The following is an 18,740-nucleotide window of genomic DNA, read 5'->3' as shown; positions in this document are numbered from 1 at the left end:
GTCATGGTGCAGTCTAATATGCATTTCCCATGTTTGATGCTAATGTATGGGGTCTGAAAGGTGGTTTTGGATTTTAAAAAGCATTTTGCCATCCCACAGGTGTAGGCTTTAATATCACAGTACTGTGAGTTCTAGACTCAAATTGCGACAGAAGGACATAGAACTATATGACGTTGCAAGGTCTTGATTTATCATGAACAACAATTACAGGGAAGCATCGTTGGCAATGAAAATCAAAGGTCTCAGGGTCCTTCAACAATGCTAATAAAATACATATAAGAAAAGGATGATCACAGGTAATAGCATGAGAATCTTAAAAAGTGCGAGTTATAGAAGGAATAAAATGTATCATTAAAAATAAAGTAATAAATATTAGACAGTATTGGTGATTAAGAAAGTGAGGGTAAACAATGTCATATTACCAGATCGTTTTCTTTTTTCGATACAAATTGTGATAATCTACTATTAACAGTTCAGTTGTACCACTTAAATTATTGACAATATTACCTGATCATTAATTGTTGGTTGCTCTGCTGGTCAAAATAGTGACACTTTTATTTTTAAACTACAAATTGACTTTCTACATATTTTTAAGTACAAATTTCATGTGTAATTTTTGATCAACAAATCAGATTTGAGCCATTTTCTCTGTTCGGTGTTACTGGTCACATGATCACAGCTGTTTATGTCCTTGGTGCACTTTGAAGAGAGGATGGAGTCTTTTCATTTCGAACATGCTTTTATCCAAAGCAACTTCCAATAAGTGCATGCAAATTGACCACATCCATTCAGCACAAACAAAAGCATTCTACAGCGTTGCTGCAGTACTACAGGGGCTCATTGTGGCCCTCGTACTGTATGTAATCAAAGCTTCACAACAGGGCGAGTGAGCTATGTTATTACTTTGATGCATCAAAGAGTTTTGTTGTTTCATATTCTTTAGAAATAATAAAATTCTATCCATGTTGCTTGTTGGTCACAAATATGATGTCCCTTCATTAATTTAGATATCAGGCAGGTTTTGGACATCCTGGATCAAGGTGAGCTCTCAGAGGATACTTGCCACATTGTAATTACTGCCCAGGCTGAAATTAAAATCTCTTATAAGTGACCTTGATTCACCAGCAAATCTTATTTCACAGACTGTAAAGTAATTTGATTGAGTGAAACCATAGTTTGATGACCAGTGAGAATCTCATCCCATTACCAGTTACAATGCCATCTCAGACTGGAAGCCTCCATGTGAAAAAAACAAAAATCCACTAAGAGAGCAAAATAAATCCAACACAGCTCTGCCATCTGAGAAGAGTCACCCACAATGCACTGGTGCTAAACATCACCAAGAAGAACTTTGGAATCTTTGACACAAGAAGAAAAATTTCTCATGAAAGTGAAATGACAAGAATGTTGTTCCATATGTAACAAGCATATAAACAAAAGTGCCAGTAACAGAACATCCAACCACCCTACATTTATAGAACCCATGTGTGATACAACAAAAACACAGTAGTAGATCTGGAGTTAAGTCTAAAGTTACCATGTAGAGATTTAGCTGTGGTCTACTTAACCTTCAGAAAATGGTTGCACAAAGTAGCTGTGGCAGATGGGAATTTCATAAGTTACGCATGCATTTGATCATAAACCAAAGTCTTGGACAAATACTATCGGCATGATGATGGCTCAAGAGGAAATGTTCCATTTGTCCTTTGAGGAACAGGACTGTATGACATCAATTCCTGGGAATACATCCAATTTAAAATTGGATTGATTGAAATTTCACTCAAAACCAAAAATGTCAACCATGGTAGTGCTATGAGAAAAGTCAGAGGATCACCAAAGTCACTAGGTTCAACCGTGGACCATTATTGTCTGTACAAAATGTCATGGTAATCCATAAAATACTATAGTTGCCATGCCGAAATAGCCCTGCCACACCACAGAATAATTGACAGTTAAAGAATTGATGCAATAGATCCCGTGAAGCGGTCCACCAATCAAATGATAGTGCAGTCATAATCACCCGGATGTAGTCCTGAAGTACTTCCTCGTCAAACATTTGCATGGTAGTTGGTAGCTAGCTTAGTCTGTATCTAAACTGACAACAAGTCCTCAATAAAACAACTATGCCGGGCCCAGACAAAGAAACAGACCTGACGGAGAGAATTGAAGCGTTTCTGTCCGACCTGAAGCGGGGAGGGAGCGGGACGGGACCGCTGCGGGGCTCAGCGGAGACAGCCCGAGAGACGACAGCCCTGCTCCGCAGAATCACAGCCCAGGCTCGGTGGAGCAGCGCAGGTGCTAATGTCACTGTGTTAACTCAGACATTACAGCAGTAAAGCTAGCTTTATAGCTGAACAGTGAAGACTTTTGTCAAACCTGTCAGAAGCCAATAGTTTAACATTTTTAGTAAAGTAATTTCACAGATAGAGAAGGTTTTAGAGAAAACGAGTTTCAAATCACATTAACTGAGCGAGACAGGTCACTCAAAAAAAGATACAACAAAATAGTTGTAATAATCTCAAACGTTACTTCGTGCCAAACATAGCCTGCTATTGTACATGGTAAAATAAATCTCGATTTTACGTTACATGATGTGCAAACAAGACTATATGTGTATGTATATATATGAGACTATATGTGTATGTATATATATGAGACTATATGTGTATGTACATGTAAGAGACTATATGTGTATGTGCAGTGGAAACCTTATGTATGCATGTAGATAGAATACATTTGCAAAGTAATACTGCTAACTGACGACAGTGCATGTGAAAGAGAATACAGAGTACCATAACATGTTTCTGTATTACAACTAAAAACATAGTAAACTGTACAGAAAGGTGCATCTATGTTACACTCTCCACTCCATGTAATGGGTGAATGCTTAATCATTTACATATTGTCTTATGTTCCGTTTCAGGGGATCTGATGGAAATAATCCGTAAAGAAGGGAGGAGAATAACTGCCGCCCAGCCATCAGAGACCACGGTTGGAAACATGATTAGACGCGTGTTGAAGATTGTCAGAGAGGAATATGCCAGGTGAGGACTAAACCGAGCTACTGCTGTTGAGACCAGTCACTACACTGGAACGGTCATAGATTAAAGTAGTTAATTATCCCCACTGACATAGCCTATACACTTTTATGTATGCTGATCTGGAATAATTGCACAAAGAAGGCATAGTTATTGAGCAGATGCTGTTAAGTTATGGAAACAAACTAGTGTCCATTATTGTTGTTCTTTTATTATGGTTGCAGCCTTTCTTAGTTTGAATAATCTTTTGAATTTGTTGTATGATCTTCGTGACTATGTGACATAAACCAATCTAAATAATATTTTCACAAGATTAGATTTAACAAAATAAAGCCCTGTTTTAAAGTGCCCATATCATGAAAAAAAAATGTGGGGTGTTATTTTGTGTCTTTGGTGCTTCCACTTCCCCCCAAAGTGGAAAAAAAATCTATCCATGCTGTTCTGAGTGAGATACGGTTTCTGAATGTCCTCTGCCTTCAGTCTCTGGGTGAGCTGTTCAAAATCTGCACGGCTTTCTACGTCACTAGCCGAGACGAGGTGGCCAACCGTTCCACATGCCAGCATGCTAGCTCGTTCTCAATGGAAATCACTGCTACAACACACACTAGTTCACCATAATCTACAAGAGAACTATTCCAAATCCCTGTTCTGTGGGTATTCCACAAGTTGGCCCTTGTTTAGAGGAAGTCTACCAGTTAATACTGCCTTGGACTGACCAATGTTGGAGAAAGAGCTGATTTGATCTTACCTAGCCACTGCGCATGTGTGACTCCCAACAAAGATAGTAAAGAAGTGAGATGTCACACTTTGTAGCTAAAACAGAGACGTAAATACACAGGGTGTAAACAGAATCTGCAGCAATGTGCCGTACAACACAAATGTGGTGGTTTTTGAAAATTAAACTATGTAAACCTATTCTGGTACAACCTCAAGGGCCACTGGTAATTCCGCCTGATGTCCCTCATTTAGGTCTGTTGCCTTATGAGCACTATGGTTAACTGCTCCTCCGATCTCTGCACGTTAAATTCAGAAAGCTAGCTAGACTATCTGTCCAATCTGAGTTTTCTGTGGCACAACTAAAACAACCAATGAACATACACGTTCTACCAAAAAAAAAAATCTTTCCCGAGGCTATTTCACAGCGGCACTGTTGCTTTGTACAGAGCTTAGCGCCCTAGACGATTGTGATTGCTTTAAAGAAATTCAAATAAACCAGAGCACGTTTTTCTCCCATCACAGAATGCTGTGTGGACTAGCCAGACCCTCCTCCGCAGCGTTGTGGAGGAAGGTCTCACAATGCGAGACTAGGAAAATACAGAGCCATATGTGGTACCTTCAATGTGTCTTTCACGTCATTCAATGTTTGTGTATTTTCTGTAGCGCTTGTATGGTTTGTTTATTACATTGCCTTGTCTTGCATCGTTTAAGTTAAACAATAGTGTTTCAGCAAAAATGGCTGAGTTTGCACAGTTCCTCTTTCTGTGAGCTTTTTCACTCTGTTTTTTTTTTTTTGTTGCAGATCTCGAGGTAGCAGTGAAGAGACAGACCAGCAGGAATCACTCCACAAGCTGCTGACCTCTGGAGGACTCAGCGAGGAAAACTTCAGACAGCATTTTGCTGCCCTCAAAGCAAATGTCATCGAGGCCATCAACGAGTTGCTGACTGAGCTGGGTAGGTTTTATGAAGCAGGTCATTTATCAGCTGGTATTCATTATTCACAGTGAAGTGAAGTCTGTATTTATTCTGTGAGATACAATTTTTGCTGTTTCTCCCTTCACCACTTCACTTTTCAGAGGGAACAACTGACAACATTGCAATGCAGGCCCTGGAGCACATTCACTCTAATGAGGTCATCATGACTGTTGGCCGCTCTCGCACCGTGGAGGCCTTCCTCAAAGACGCTGCACGCAAACGCAAGTTCCACGTCATCGTGGCAGAGTGCGCCCCCTTCTGCCAGGTAGGAAAAACACTTTAAAGACACAAGCTACAAGAATTAGTTTTTCTGTAGGAAAAACAAGACAATTTGTTGTTTCTGAGATTAAAGATGATCATTTTTATCACATTTATTCACCTCCCATCAGGGACATGAGATGGCAACTAATCTCTCGAAAGCCGGCATTGAAACAACCGTGATCACTGACGCTGCCATATTTGCAGTTATGTCTCGTGTAAATAAGGTAATTACAACCACAGAAGACTTTGAAACAGTCATGTCAGAGCACGTGGGTTAACCTGTGTGGTGATCTCTTTCCAGGTCATCATCGGTACGCAGACAGTTCTGGCGAACGGAGGTCTCAGGGCCGTTAATGGGACACACACTCTGGCTCTTGCAGCCAAGCACCACTCAACACCGCTGATTGTTTGTGCTCCAATGTTCAAGCTCTCGCCTCAGGTAAGAAGACTCTCTAGTTTGCCAGATTTCTGTCATTTCTGCTGACGGCAAAGTGACGGTGAACTGTTTTGTGTCCCTAGTTCCCAAATGAAGAGGATACCTTCCATAAGTTTGTCTCTCCACATGAGGTGCTTCCTTTCACTGAAGGTAACTCTGACATTCTCACAGAATGCTTGTTTACTGCAATTCAACTAAGTCTTCATGCTTAGGGCATCGGCTTTTAACCCTTTACAATAAATGATCGTCTTTTGGTTCATTTTCTGAGGTATTCACTGTTTACAATTTGTATTTCAGGGGAGATTCTCTCAAAGGTGAACGTGCACTGTCCAGTGTTTGACTATGTCCCGCCTGAGCTCATCACACTGTTCATTTCTAACATTGGAGGACATGCACCGTCATACATCTACCGACTGATGAGCGAACTTTACCACCCAGAAGACCACGAACTTTAACTGGTGTATTTAACAAATAAATCAAATAGCTATTGATGCAATCATTTGTGTCTCTTTTGATGACTTGGCAGCATTCTGCTATATCACAGTGATTTGAAGGCTTAAGTGTCTCACAGTAACTTACTGTAAAAAGAAAGGCAACTAGTAGCCAATAAATTACTCCAAACTTAGTCAAATCTTTGTGTAATGTTCCTCTATAGACAATAATGCTCTATTCCACAACTATACAGGGATATGAATAACCAGTTTTTTATATTCCATGTAAAGCCAAATCCCAATTAGGAATAGACCTTTAGTGCGTAACCTTTTATATTAATGACCGTCTGTAACATTCAAGCCATTGCCAAATTAGTTGATCAGCTTCAAAAAAACTGTATTTCTCAGTATGGCTAAGTATGTTAAGAACATGGTGTCGTCCAGCGACTATGCCACGCAGAAGCTCAGGTGAAGATAATTACCTCTTCTGAAAAGTCCATGTTTTTTTAATCTTCCTTTCCTTGGTTACTAGCAACTGTGGAGGAAGGGTGGGGCGCCTGCGTGATTATGAAAGGCTTGCGTCATGTAACAATCAGTGGTGTTGTCATTACTTAGAATTCCTCATGGGGGAGACACACTACACACTATAATATACAATAGGACTCAGTCCTATTGTATATTATAGTGTCAGGATATTAGTGCACATGTAAACGCATTTTTATGTGTAATACGTCACATGTGTGACTATGTGTAATAGTCAGAACAAACCTGATGAATTAAACCCCCATTATATACGATTAAAAGCTTTATGGCTGAGAAATATGTCATATGTGGTTGTTAAACATGTAGGTGTCCATCAGGTGGAGGCAGTATAGGACATGCAGAGTTGCTGGATTGTCAAAGTTTTCATGTTGTGAATAATAAGATGATAAGAAGCGCTGCTGAAGCTGAAGAGTTCTGCTGTAATTCTCAGGCTGTAGCCTACTACAGCATCTGTTACTTGGTCCAATCAGAGCTGCAGTGGAGTATACTGATTTGGTTAGCACACTGTGGTATACAATAAGCAATACAACAAATAACGTAATTATAGGTTGTGGTCATGGTCAAGATTAGTAATATTGTACCTTCGCATTGATTAAAAACCTTTGTTAGTCACTGGTTTAATGAACAGCAGGTAGCTAAACAACAGACAGAGACAGAGGGACTGAGTGGACTGTTATATTACTGAGTTCACTTCTTTTACTGGGACTGATTGGACTAGTGAATTTATGCTTTGAGAATGAACGAGCTGAGAACTTGAACCATGAGCAGATTAAGGAGGACTTCATGGTGCTCAAGACTCACAAGATGCCTTCACATACTTTAGGTGAGTACAACAACACATTCAAGTAATTGTGAAAGATGTGACTTGTGGCTGCAGCTGATGTGGAGTTTATATTAGTTATACTTGTCCATGTAGGCTGCCTTGGGGATGCTTTATTCTGCTGCCATGAAAGGTTTATTGTTGCTGGTTGCATCCCCCAATAGCCTATTGTTTCCAAGCTTGCTACCAAAAAAAAACTCCCTACGTATTTTACAGCTCATTTTATTAATAGTTTTCATAATGTTGACAGCTGATATACTGAAAATGTAATCAAAAGAACACAGACACACCTGGATTTTTCATGTTTTTGTTTATTTAGTTAACCGTATAACTACGTTTTCTGTACATTTTGTCTACTGCCATTTTAAGTCTTATTTAGACTGTCAGGAATTCAATTCTAATGGGGAATCTGACATTTGTTTTTTTAATGACCTAAAATGTGGAACATTTAACTATGCCTTGTTAGAAATACTTGAACCACTCTATAAAATATTCATTATGTGTCTTTTTCTTTCAAATCGTGGAATGGAACTTTCCTTTTAAAAATTCCCACACAAAAATAAGGATAAGAACATGACCTCAAAGTCCATAGAGATAGAAGTGTAATTGTAGTGTCTAACCACAAGGTGACTCCCCACCCTGCTTCATTCAAAGGTATGAAACCGCTCTCCACAGGGAAATCCACAGGGAGTGTTGGTGTGTCTGCCAAGTGTAACGTGTTGAGTGGTTGGATGTGAAGGCTTGGGATGAGGGTCAGAGGGGAGCATGAGAGGGGTTCTGGCACCCCGCTACGGTCTAACAGAGAGAGAGTGCATTGTTCTCTGACCTAAATTTCTTGACCTGGAACTGCATGAAAAAAGGTCAGAATGAATGGGACGCAACATGTCTTCACTCTCCAGTGCCCAACACTCGCTGGTCAGACCATGACATCATCCAACTGTCAAACAACATTTTCTGTCAATTAGCCCTTCTGAAAAGATTAAGACTTAGAACTGCAACCAGCAGTGTAACATATCGGGTCTCAGTTTATAAAAGATAATCGGAATGATTCATCCAACTTGTGTTGAATAGGTTTGGCTGTGACTGCCTAGTTATTGGTAAAACATCCAAAGAGTACGTCATCTGACTCTGAATTCATCATCCTTCCTGAAGTTCATATCAGACATTAAATTGAGAAATTTATTAAGGATTAATGGAAATAATGGCATTTCTGTATTTTTCAATTTGAACAGATAACTGGAAAATATATTTAGTTACATTTGGTAACTGCTGGGCTTAAAAGTGCCAGAACAAGAACCATCATTATTAATTCTACCATAGTACACATATACTATGAAAGGAGGAGTAAGATGAGAAGTCAAGGTTTAAGGTTGCTCTTGTTGTTTCCTGAAAAAGAAATATTACTATGCAGCAGCAACTCATAAGGGAGAAAACAAAAAACACACTTAATAAAAAAAGTCACCATCCTGGCAAAATGCGCTTTCATTCAAACCTCCATTGTTTAGGATGTATACGTTTTCTACATTTTTCCTTTCATTATCCAAGCCTTCCAGTTCATGTCCTGCCATTACAATCACTACACTCACCGTTATTTAAGGGTGGAATGTAACTAAGTACAATTTTGTATTTCCCAACGTATGCTACTTTATACTTTAAGATACATTTTAGAAGGAAAAATTGTACTTTATACTCTACCACATACATTTATGTACTAACTTTAGTTACTTTGCAAAGTCAGATAATTAATACAAAGTATAATCAGTTAAAACATGATGTAGTATTACTAAAGCTTAAGCTACCCATCGGTATATAAAGTAGTTGAAACCCCACTATTGCCAGCTCCAACATTAAAGTTATGAACATAAGTTTACACAGTATGTACCCATTTCAGAAATGGGTCAATCTGCATAATGAGTACTTTTACTTGTAACAGAGTATTTTTACTCTTGCTACTTTTATTTAGTAAAGATCTGAGTACTTTTTTAACCACTGTTGATAATTCCTGCAGGTCCAGTATAGTCCCCTTATTCCCTTAATCAGCCTCTCAACATACAGCATATATACCTGCCCACAAAGACTGGTTAACTGCCTTATTGTCAGTTTCGCTACATGTCTTTGTGCCACGGCCACATCGTTCTCTTCTGCCTCTTTCCTTTTGTTTTTTTTGTGTGTTTGCCAGCTGCCTGTCTGTTGCTTCCTCCTGGCTTGAACAAACAAAGTAAACCCACACTAACCACATTTAGATGTGACAGAGAGACCCACTGATGTTACTGTGCCAGCAGGCTGATTAGCATCTCCAACACATCCAGTGGCTTCATCACATTTACGGGTGTGCCATGGCGAGATCCCACTTGTCATTTTCCTGTGCTTACAAGCTCGTCCTGGTGCGTTAAAGAGGAGGACGATGAGGAGGAGAGCGGCAGATAAATCTCATTCGCTTTTTCATCACGCTGACTTCATTCTTCACAGTCCTTTGATGAGACAGGGGCGCAAACCTGGGTGGAGTCTTGAAGATTTACGGCCGACAGAAGAGAGCAGGCCATTAAAGCCCAGCGTCCTGCTAATGAACAGTCAGTGCAATCACCCTGAGAGGAGTACAGTATGTACAGAGCTCATCGATCCAGTGTCATCCTTAGGGACATGTAAGCTGTAGTCTGACCCTGTCACATGAAAGGACAACAGGATTCATCTTTATTTTCTAATCAGAACTCACGTTGGTTTATATGATGATGTTGTATATCTAAGCTCTAAGACTGCATGCTATTGTGTTACGGTTTGAGTTTCAGAGTCAAAGCAAGTCAAAATCAATAGCTTGAGTAGCAATTACTAGATCAGAGTTTGGGAGTCATCTGCATAATAGCAACAAAATCACCCCTGCATGCTTCCCCCAACACACACACACACACACACACACACACACACACAATACCCCCCCTCCCCCCTCAGGGTATTGACGTGTAGCCCCAGCTGTTGCCCGGTGATGCAGAGCTCCAAACTGTGCAGCGTCTTGTCATCAGAGTGGTGGCGTCTCATGGGAGAGAAGAGATGAGTGCTGTAATTAGCGGGGGAATGAGGCCAGCAGCAAGCCGAGTGATCCTGTGGGGCCCCTACAGGCCTCAGGGGACTTTCAGACGCGTGGCTAACCTGTGGGGCTACCTGTGGCTTTTTGCATAGAGTCAAATGCTGATTTGTTGCACCTAAAGCAATGAAACAAACCTGTTTTTCCTTATTAATGTTTGGAGACAGCAATTGGATATGGATTTGCTTTAGAATTTTACCCTTATTATCAGAGCTGAGGAGATAACATTAATAATTAACTCTGGATAATAATAACCGGATAACGGATTTTCATTTATTGTAAGACTGTGGTCTCAGTGTGTCACCCTTTTTTCTGTTTTCTGTTATTTTAAATTAAAATATTTTGGTTTTGGACTGTCAGACACTTTGAACTCTAGGAAATAGTGTAAGGCACTTTTTTATTTTATGGAATTTTATGGACTAAATCAATCATTTGAATAATAGAATAATTGATGTTAAAAGTAATCCTCAGTAGAAGCCCTGAATTTTAAAGTGTTTTTCATCAAACATAATCTTAGTTTGGTTACTTGTGGGGATATTTGATTTAAGTATTCTATTTTACTAAATTTTTCATTTCAAATTTCAGTGAAATATCAGTGAATAGTGAAAAGTTCAGTGTTTGTGTGTGTGTGTGTGTGTGTGTGTGTGTCTCTGCTGGTGTGTGCAGGTGTATGACGGCTGCTTCTGCTTCATCTGTGTCTGCCGCTGATGAGTAAAGCCATGAAATAGATCCAGCTGGAGATGTGCGGAGGAGACTGAGGCCTCCTGGGAAATCATCCACACCTCCACCAGCACCGTGTCCACTTCTTTAACACCCCAGAGAGCTATCAATAAGTGGGTAATTGAATTTTAAGCACAAACACTGCCGTCAAATGAGCGTCGACGGGTGTGTGTGATGGGGGGATGTTTAGCTGTGTGAACATGGTGAGGCTGTCATTCGGCCCTCTGGGGGTTTTCACAGGAAGGATGAATGTTTAATCCATTAAATAACAATTACAGCCTGTAATGGTCTGGAGTGGCTGCTGGAGGGAGGGAGGCAACATGGCTGAACTGCTCACAGGCCTGAAAATGAGTTTGCTTCTTCATGACACAAAGCATCCTTACGTCACGGTGTTTGAGTGGACCAGCAGCATGCACATTGTTAAAGGTTTATTTTGGGGGCAAGTGTGTGTGTGTGTGTGTGTGTGTGGGGGGGGGGGGGTTTAGCAACCTTCTAAGTAATTTGCGTGTGTTCTACTGTAAAAAACGCATGGGGGATACTTTTTATGCTAATTTCAGTGTTTTCTAGACTCCATATACATGGACTAATTTTAGGCTAACCTAATAAACAAAGGATTTAATATTTCCTATCAGTGTTCAGAGGGCTTTATAACTGATTTAAAAAGAAGTGGACTAAAGAAAGGAAATACATGTTCCTAGAATGCCTTATCTGAGTTATGTTCTAAGATTTATATTTATTTTCTGCATCTTACTTAGTAATTTGATCTTTGTCTGTTTTTTATTCAATTTAATTATTTACTTCCTATGTTTTGAAGATGTTTTGCTTATTGTTGATGCGGTTGCAATTCTATTTGTTTTATATAATCTGCTTTATATTTGTGAACGTACATGAACATTATTTTATAATTCTTTCATATGAATGGGAAGGAGCATTGATACTGTATAACAATACACTACAGGTATGTACAATTTTCCTTGGCTCAATGCAAATATGTGAACTAAAATAGATTAGATTAGACAACATTAATTATTACCACAGGGGAAACTTGTTTGGTCACCCATGCACATGACAAATAACAAGAGACCCCAGACCGACAGGTAACCTCAGCAACACGTGAAACACTAACACACACACTAACAGACACTCCAAGAGGGCGCTAGCTCAGGAGCGTGCATAACCCTTCAGTTTATAATAACTAAAAGGCCAAGCATGCACCTAAAAACAAAGTCCTTATATCAGGAAATACGTATGTTAATTTTTAAATTTCTGTCAAAAATACAACCACTTGACACACTTTTTACTGAATTACAAAAAACAGTGTTTGGTTTTAGCTCCTGGTTCTGTTTTCCAAAACCTTTTAATGAATTAGGAGTCAAACCAATTAACCAGCACTGAGATCTCTTAGCAGGTAAACAAATATTACGTTTTATGGATCTTTAATTTCCTAATCATCTCCTAGGAAGTTTCCTGTCAACGTTTATGTCATGTACTATTTAAAGGAAAAAAGCAGGCATTTATTTTGAGTTAATTCATTTTGAGTTGGTTAATTAATTATTTAATAAATGAAAAATCCAAAATAATCAAAAGATTCAGACCAGTTTCTTTTCGGTGTCTTGGTTGGACTTTGCCTCATGACTTCTGTATTTAAAAAAATCCTGGCTACGTCTCTGCAGTCATCCCAAGATAAACATTTAATATGTTTTGGACTTAATGTTTGACTAATTGATTTATCACTGCATTGACCGTCAGGTCACGTGCAGCTCATGCTCTTGATACAAAGAAAGAGCCACAATAAGGTGCAGATTGTGTAATTAGTAGCCCACTTGACCTTTTGCAACACCTTAACCGATTCATTCATCAATCTTCATGATGTGTGTGAGTGTAAAATAGCCTGTGCCTTTTTGAGTGAAAATTGGATCTAGTTCATGATTATAAGTGTGCTCTCCGTAATGAAGCAACCTTGAAAAATGATTGTGTAAAGTCAAACTGTAGACGCTTAATTCAATGTCCTCTGAACTCATTTGTAAACAAAGTGCTGATGACTTAAATCGAAGGTGATGCCAACATCAATTTAGAAATATCGCTCTTTAGAATAAAAAGTGGCTTTTGCCTTGAGTCAGAAGTGAACAGATGTTTGTAGAGATTACATTTTCACTCCCACTGTAAATTAAGTATGTGGACTGCATGACAACATCATCACTGAAGTCTGAGGTTTTAAACACAGGGTCTGAATCTCAGAGGAGAAATCCTAGAAAATAGAATCTCAACTCTTTTTAGTGTTAAAAACAACCCTTTCATGTGGAGGAGAAAGTTGGCTGGTGGAAGGTCACATCTAAAAACCTAAAGCTTTTGATTATTCATGTCACTGGGAGAACAAATATTCCAGAAAACTACACTTGAATTAAAAAAAAAGAAACAAAATTGTAAATTACACCTCAACTTTTTGAAATGCATCACCAAATACAGTGAACTTCATGTACTTCCAGGGTTTTTAAATCACCCGGCATGGCAGCAGCCATGAGTGACATGTTTGGTGAAAGTACGTCTTCTCAGTAAAGGACAAGCTGGTCATAAATCCTCAGAGCAGCCATCTGAATCAGACATGAAACTGTTATAGATATTTTAGGATAATAAGATCAGAAATATTTAAAGGCCTAAAGAGAGTTAAGTGCTTGTGTCAGAGTGTGTTTTTAGTCCTGTGCATTTGCGTCAAAGAATGTAATATAGGAAAATAATGAAGCATTGCCATTACCCTTCTTTACGCTCTTCACACACACACACACACACACACACACACACACACACACACACACACACACACACACACACACACACACACACACACACACACGCACACACACACGCACACAGCTCCCTGAACACAGTGTGTCAGTGATCGTTAAGTTGCACTCGTGATGCAAAGCGAGTTTGCTAGCTGTGGTTTTCTCATGCTGCTCACACAATGGCCTGTATATGGGAGCTGCCTGGTGGCATTGCTTAATTAGGCGAAGAGTTGATTCATTTGCACTAATTGACAGCTAATTAAAGGAGTGAGGGCACATCAGATTGACGTTCCTCTGAGTGGAGAGGTCTTGACTGCAGGGGATGTTATAGAGAAAGGAATTATGAAATATTGAGTCTTCTGGTTACCACCTGCCATTAGAAGTGGCCTCAAACATATGGAACTCTGTGTGTGTGTGTGTGTGTGTGTGTGTGTGTGTGTGTTTGGTGTAACAGGCTCAGTGTTGAAATGCAGCCTGTAGAGTCCAGCTGCTTGGGATTCAAAGTTTTGTTGAGCTGCAAGAAAAAAGAAAGTGTATGCAATAATAATAATAATTATAATAATAATGAATCCAGTTGGCTAAGACAAACCAACTATTCGAAATAAGAAACAAACAAGTATAATTCTTCATTCTGTAGCTATTTGCATATTCAAATGCTGACTTGGCAAAGAAAGAACCCATAATATTTTGGAGGAGAACCAAATCACAGAGTGGATACATAAATTAATTTTCCCCTTAGTTAAAATTGTGTGATGTGGTGTGGCCTTGTCGGAGGTCCACGCTCTCTGAGTGCCCATACAGTTACAAATGTTATCAAGATAAAGAGACAGATAACATACATAAATGAGTACATTGTTATCTATAATAAATCAAAATTGACTATATTCAGATGATTATTCAGCCAAAGTGATTGCACACAGATGTCAAGGGTAATCCAAGACTATAAGGTTATTTTCTCCATCTATTAAACTAGCAGATAATATGAATAATTTCTGATGCAACCTCATGTTTCTTCATAACCTGACAAGCCAGATAGTTAGTTCAACCATCTTAAGATGTTGACATTGAAAACTGTTGCTGTGAAGAAACATAGCTGCTCTTGCGTCTCTGTTTTGAACATGTTGGCAGCTCTCCAGGTTTGGGACGCTGTCACAGGACTTTAACACAAGTTCTCTGGAGTTTGAGGGCCAGCAGAAAAGGTCCCGAGTGAGTCAACTCAAATCTCTTCAGTCCTGCTGACGAAGAAAAAAAACGCTCTCTGCGGGAGATCAAGAGTATGTTGTCTTCATGTCTGCTGGTGCTGCCCATGTGAATCAAAAAAAGACAATTAGGGGCTTATTAGGGTCTCGGGGAGACGTAGTTCACGGGGCGTCTGCTCGGCCCCAGCTCTGAGCCACTGTCATGGCTCAAAACAGTCAGGGGCATTGTCTCACCTAATTACGCTGAAAGTAGAGGCCCCTTTTTGTGTTGCTACTGCCATGCCTGTCCGATTCCTTTCCCCTGCCCAACTGCTAGTCCCTGTCCACTGTGGAAGTGTGCTAATTAGACAAGAAACGGGCCCAAGTAATTATGTCAATTCTCATTTACGAGTAACTACAATGAGGAATATTATTTTGTCCGGAAAGGTTTGGGGTTTGGGGGGCTTTGTCTCCCACGTTTTCCCCAAAGTATTTTCCTCATTACGCCAATAACACATCTGCACACGGAACAGGGGAATGTGGCACACTCGGCAAGTCAGAGTCCCCCACAAACTTTAGAGCTTAAATAGATGCACTCATACAGAAATGGAGACTATAGAATGGCAATGGCATGAAGTTATTGCCCTAATTAATGCTTTGTGCCCACAGAGCAAACTGTTGAATCACCAGTGGCGCATTGTTCGGATTGTGAGAGCCTTTTGTTTCTTCACCTTAATAGGATGTTTTGATCAACGGCTGTTTGGTGACCCAGCTCTTTTTCTTAAATGCAGAGCTCTGGGAAACAGCAATTAGCTAGATTAGAAGAGCCATTTCTTGAGCCTCAGACTGAGAGAAAAATGGATCAGACAGAAAGAGCTGGTTCAGAATTAAACTCATCACTGAAGCTCTAATGTGTTGAGAGTTGAGTGACATGTTCTATGGTAGATCATTTTTACATTTGATAGAAAGCAAATGTGGACAAAGACTTATTTGGAGTATAGCCTACGTATTGCCCAACAGTCTCCTTCAGTAATTTCATCATTATGGTGTTTTCTCTCTTTATTGTGTTTCTTTGCAGCTCTTGTACAGCTCGTAAACAGCGGTTTGGCTGTTGTGTTCACCACATTGATAGAGCTGCAGTCTTATCAGTTTTTTAACAAATTCATTTTTATTATGGTTAAAATTGAGTGTGTATGTATGCCAGTGACAGAAGGTTTTAGTCAGTATAGTGCAATCTGCACTGTTAACATCTCAGTATTCACAATATTAGCTGTTTTAAACTTAGATCAAATTTTTTCTTGTACATGGAGTTTTTCCCCATAGATTTAATCCATGTCTTATAACCAGAGATAAGGTAATTTTTGTGCTTTATAGAAACAAATGGTTTATGATACAGGGAGTGATTAAATAATACCAAATGAGTGGATATGTTACGCATATTAAATGTAGCAAAGGTTGATACAAATGATCACAGAGTACCATGCCTTACACATTACACTGTCTCACAACTGGTTCTTAAATTGGCATTGTTTATTTCAACCCAAAACACAACTCGCTGTTTAGATTGGATCGTGCCGATGCGTTTGTGTTAGGCAAAGACCTTACTGTAGCCAGCCAGTACATTCATGAAATCATTTTAAACACATTATTTTATTTTTTTGTGCTTCCTCTCTCTTTTTTTAACACAGACATTCGTAAAGCAATAGGATTTAGATGAACCTAAAGTTTTAAGAAGCTGTTGTGTTCGAAAGCATTGAGATTTGATGCTTTGTGGGATGCAAAAATATTTTTCTAGCTGCAGCCTGATCCAAGTGGAAGGATTTGATTCATATGCATTGTGTGTGTGTTTTTGTGTGTGTGTGTGTGTGTGTGTGTGTGTGTGTGTGTCTGTGTGTGTCTGTGTGTGTGTGTCTGTGTGTGTGTATGTGTGTGTGTGTGTGATGTAGAAACCTCATTAGCATAGCTGTTGGTGTGGCATTGATCTCTTCATTCACCTCTAATGAAATTTCTCTCTAATAGCTTCTCATGAGATGCGGAAGGTAATTTAAGTCGCTTTACTCCGCTCTCTTTCATTCTCTGGTTCTTAACAACGTCATTTTATTAGTGGTCCGTTAGTTCAGCAAAAACCGTAAAACCAGAAGTCACAAAAATTGGCAGGTAGGTAGCAAATTGCACACACTACTGACGTACAGAAAATGACCCTCATTGACCTCAAGGCAAAATCCTATTTTTGAAATCGTTAGGCCAATCGTTTGTAACTTTACTTCCTGTCCTTGTGTGTTGTCCGCCTGTTCGATTCCCAACCCTGCCCTTATGCCACCTGTCTCTCCCTTTTCTCCCTGTGTGTTAAGTCTGTGTCCCCCTTTGAACACATCCTTGTCATTGTTTGGGTTAGCATTACAGCGTTGTGTATTCATGGTGTTTTTTCAGACCTACCTTCAGATAAAGTACAGTAGTACAGGGGCCAGCTTTTTTAAAAAGGATTTTACAGGATTACATTGGTTGGATTGGATTCAGCCCTGATCTAAAAAGGGAGTGTTTCAAAGCAGATCCAAAGATTGGTGCCAGAATTCAAGATCATTTGAGGTGGTATTTGACCTATGGACAAAAAGCCACTGGCAGGGACTTGCACAGGTACGGGCAATTGTTGCCCGGGCAACAGTCCGTTTGCACTGATTGGTTTAGCTGCCCCTCCAGTGGAAGATCTTAAATAACCTTTCTTTATTTTTATTTTTATTTTTATGTATTTTTTCTGCTACATCAATACGATAATACGCCCATCATTACTAAATCAATTTAAATCGCTATATCAGTCAATCTTACCCTGAGCGATGCCCTCTGCCCCCACTCACGTGACTTAGTTTATATTCTCACAAGGTGCACCGCATATTAAAGAGAGGGAACGCCAAGCCCTTCTGCTTTCACATGCATTTTTTAAAGTTATGGAGATTATGACAAATGCCCTGTGAATACCAACCACAAAAATCCACTTGAGCTTTGAATAAAGTGCAGCATTGCCTTGTATATGTAAAATGCTGCGTTGTCAACCAAAGCTATGTTGACAGCCCATGTTGCAGCAGCAGGCTGACGTAGCTGTGATGTCCGTTACGTTACTGTGTGTTCTGTAGAGAGAAGAGAGGTTCAGGGACATGATGGTTTGGGCTCTCGAATCATTCTAGGTTGTACGTTTCCAGATTAGAGCAATGGGCCTAGCCCCTCCTAATGTCTGTGCACGTCCCTGGGCCTAGGCTTCACTTCACCCAGATGTTGTTACCCAAGGTGTTCATTACATTTAACCTCTGGTTTAGCTTTGATTAGTCATTACAGAGCCAAGTAGTTGAAGAAATGTTAAGCAAAATATGATAAGGCCACACATGTTCCTGTAAACACTTTGAAAAACTGGGTTAGGTTTGGGGTTAGGATTATTACATACTTACATTACAATATTTTGTCAGACTACGGCCATCTCTCTTTACTTTACAATACCTTTTATATAATGCTACTTTACATTCATTTAGTACTTTTTGCACATTGTCAGTTGTTTGCTTGCTTGTTGGTTTGCTTTTCAGTGTGGAAAACTGCTGCTGTAACAAGTTAATTTCCCCATTGTGGGATGAAGAAAGTATTATCTAATCTAATCTAATCTAATCTAATCTAATCTAATTAGCAGTGGAATTTCCAACTGGGGACCGAGAGTGAGTGTTCTCTAGCAGTAGAAGTTGAAAGGCTCTGAGATTAGATTGTCGTCAGGACATGTCA

At 39.5% G+C, this 18,740-nt stretch overlaps 1 protein-coding gene across 1 annotated transcript; it reads left to right on the top strand.

Moving 5' to 3' along the window:
- The first annotated feature begins 1,985 nt into the window (after positions 1-1,985).
- Positions 1,986-5,918, top strand: eif2b2 (eukaryotic translation initiation factor 2B, subunit 2 beta). Its single transcript, XM_034900598.1, has 8 exons — positions 1,986-2,295; positions 2,924-3,044; positions 4,558-4,709; positions 4,832-4,995; positions 5,120-5,215; positions 5,293-5,430; positions 5,511-5,577; positions 5,725-5,918. Exons 1-8 carry the CDS (start codon positions 2,124-2,126, stop codon positions 5,880-5,882), a joined length of 1,068 nt encoding a protein of 355 aa, XP_034756489.1. The 5' UTR covers positions 1,986-2,123; the 3' UTR covers positions 5,883-5,918.
- The last annotated feature ends 12,822 nt before the right edge of the window (positions 5,919-18,740 follow it).

This window comes from Etheostoma cragini, chromosome 18 (genome assembly GCF_013103735.1).
Source record: "Etheostoma cragini isolate CJK2018 chromosome 18, CSU_Ecrag_1.0, whole genome shotgun sequence".
Taxonomy (NCBI): Eukaryota; Metazoa; Chordata; class Actinopteri; order Perciformes; family Percidae; genus Etheostoma; species Etheostoma cragini.
Note: the sequence above shows the minus strand (reverse complement) of the source record. Positions and strands in the feature narration are given on the sequence as shown.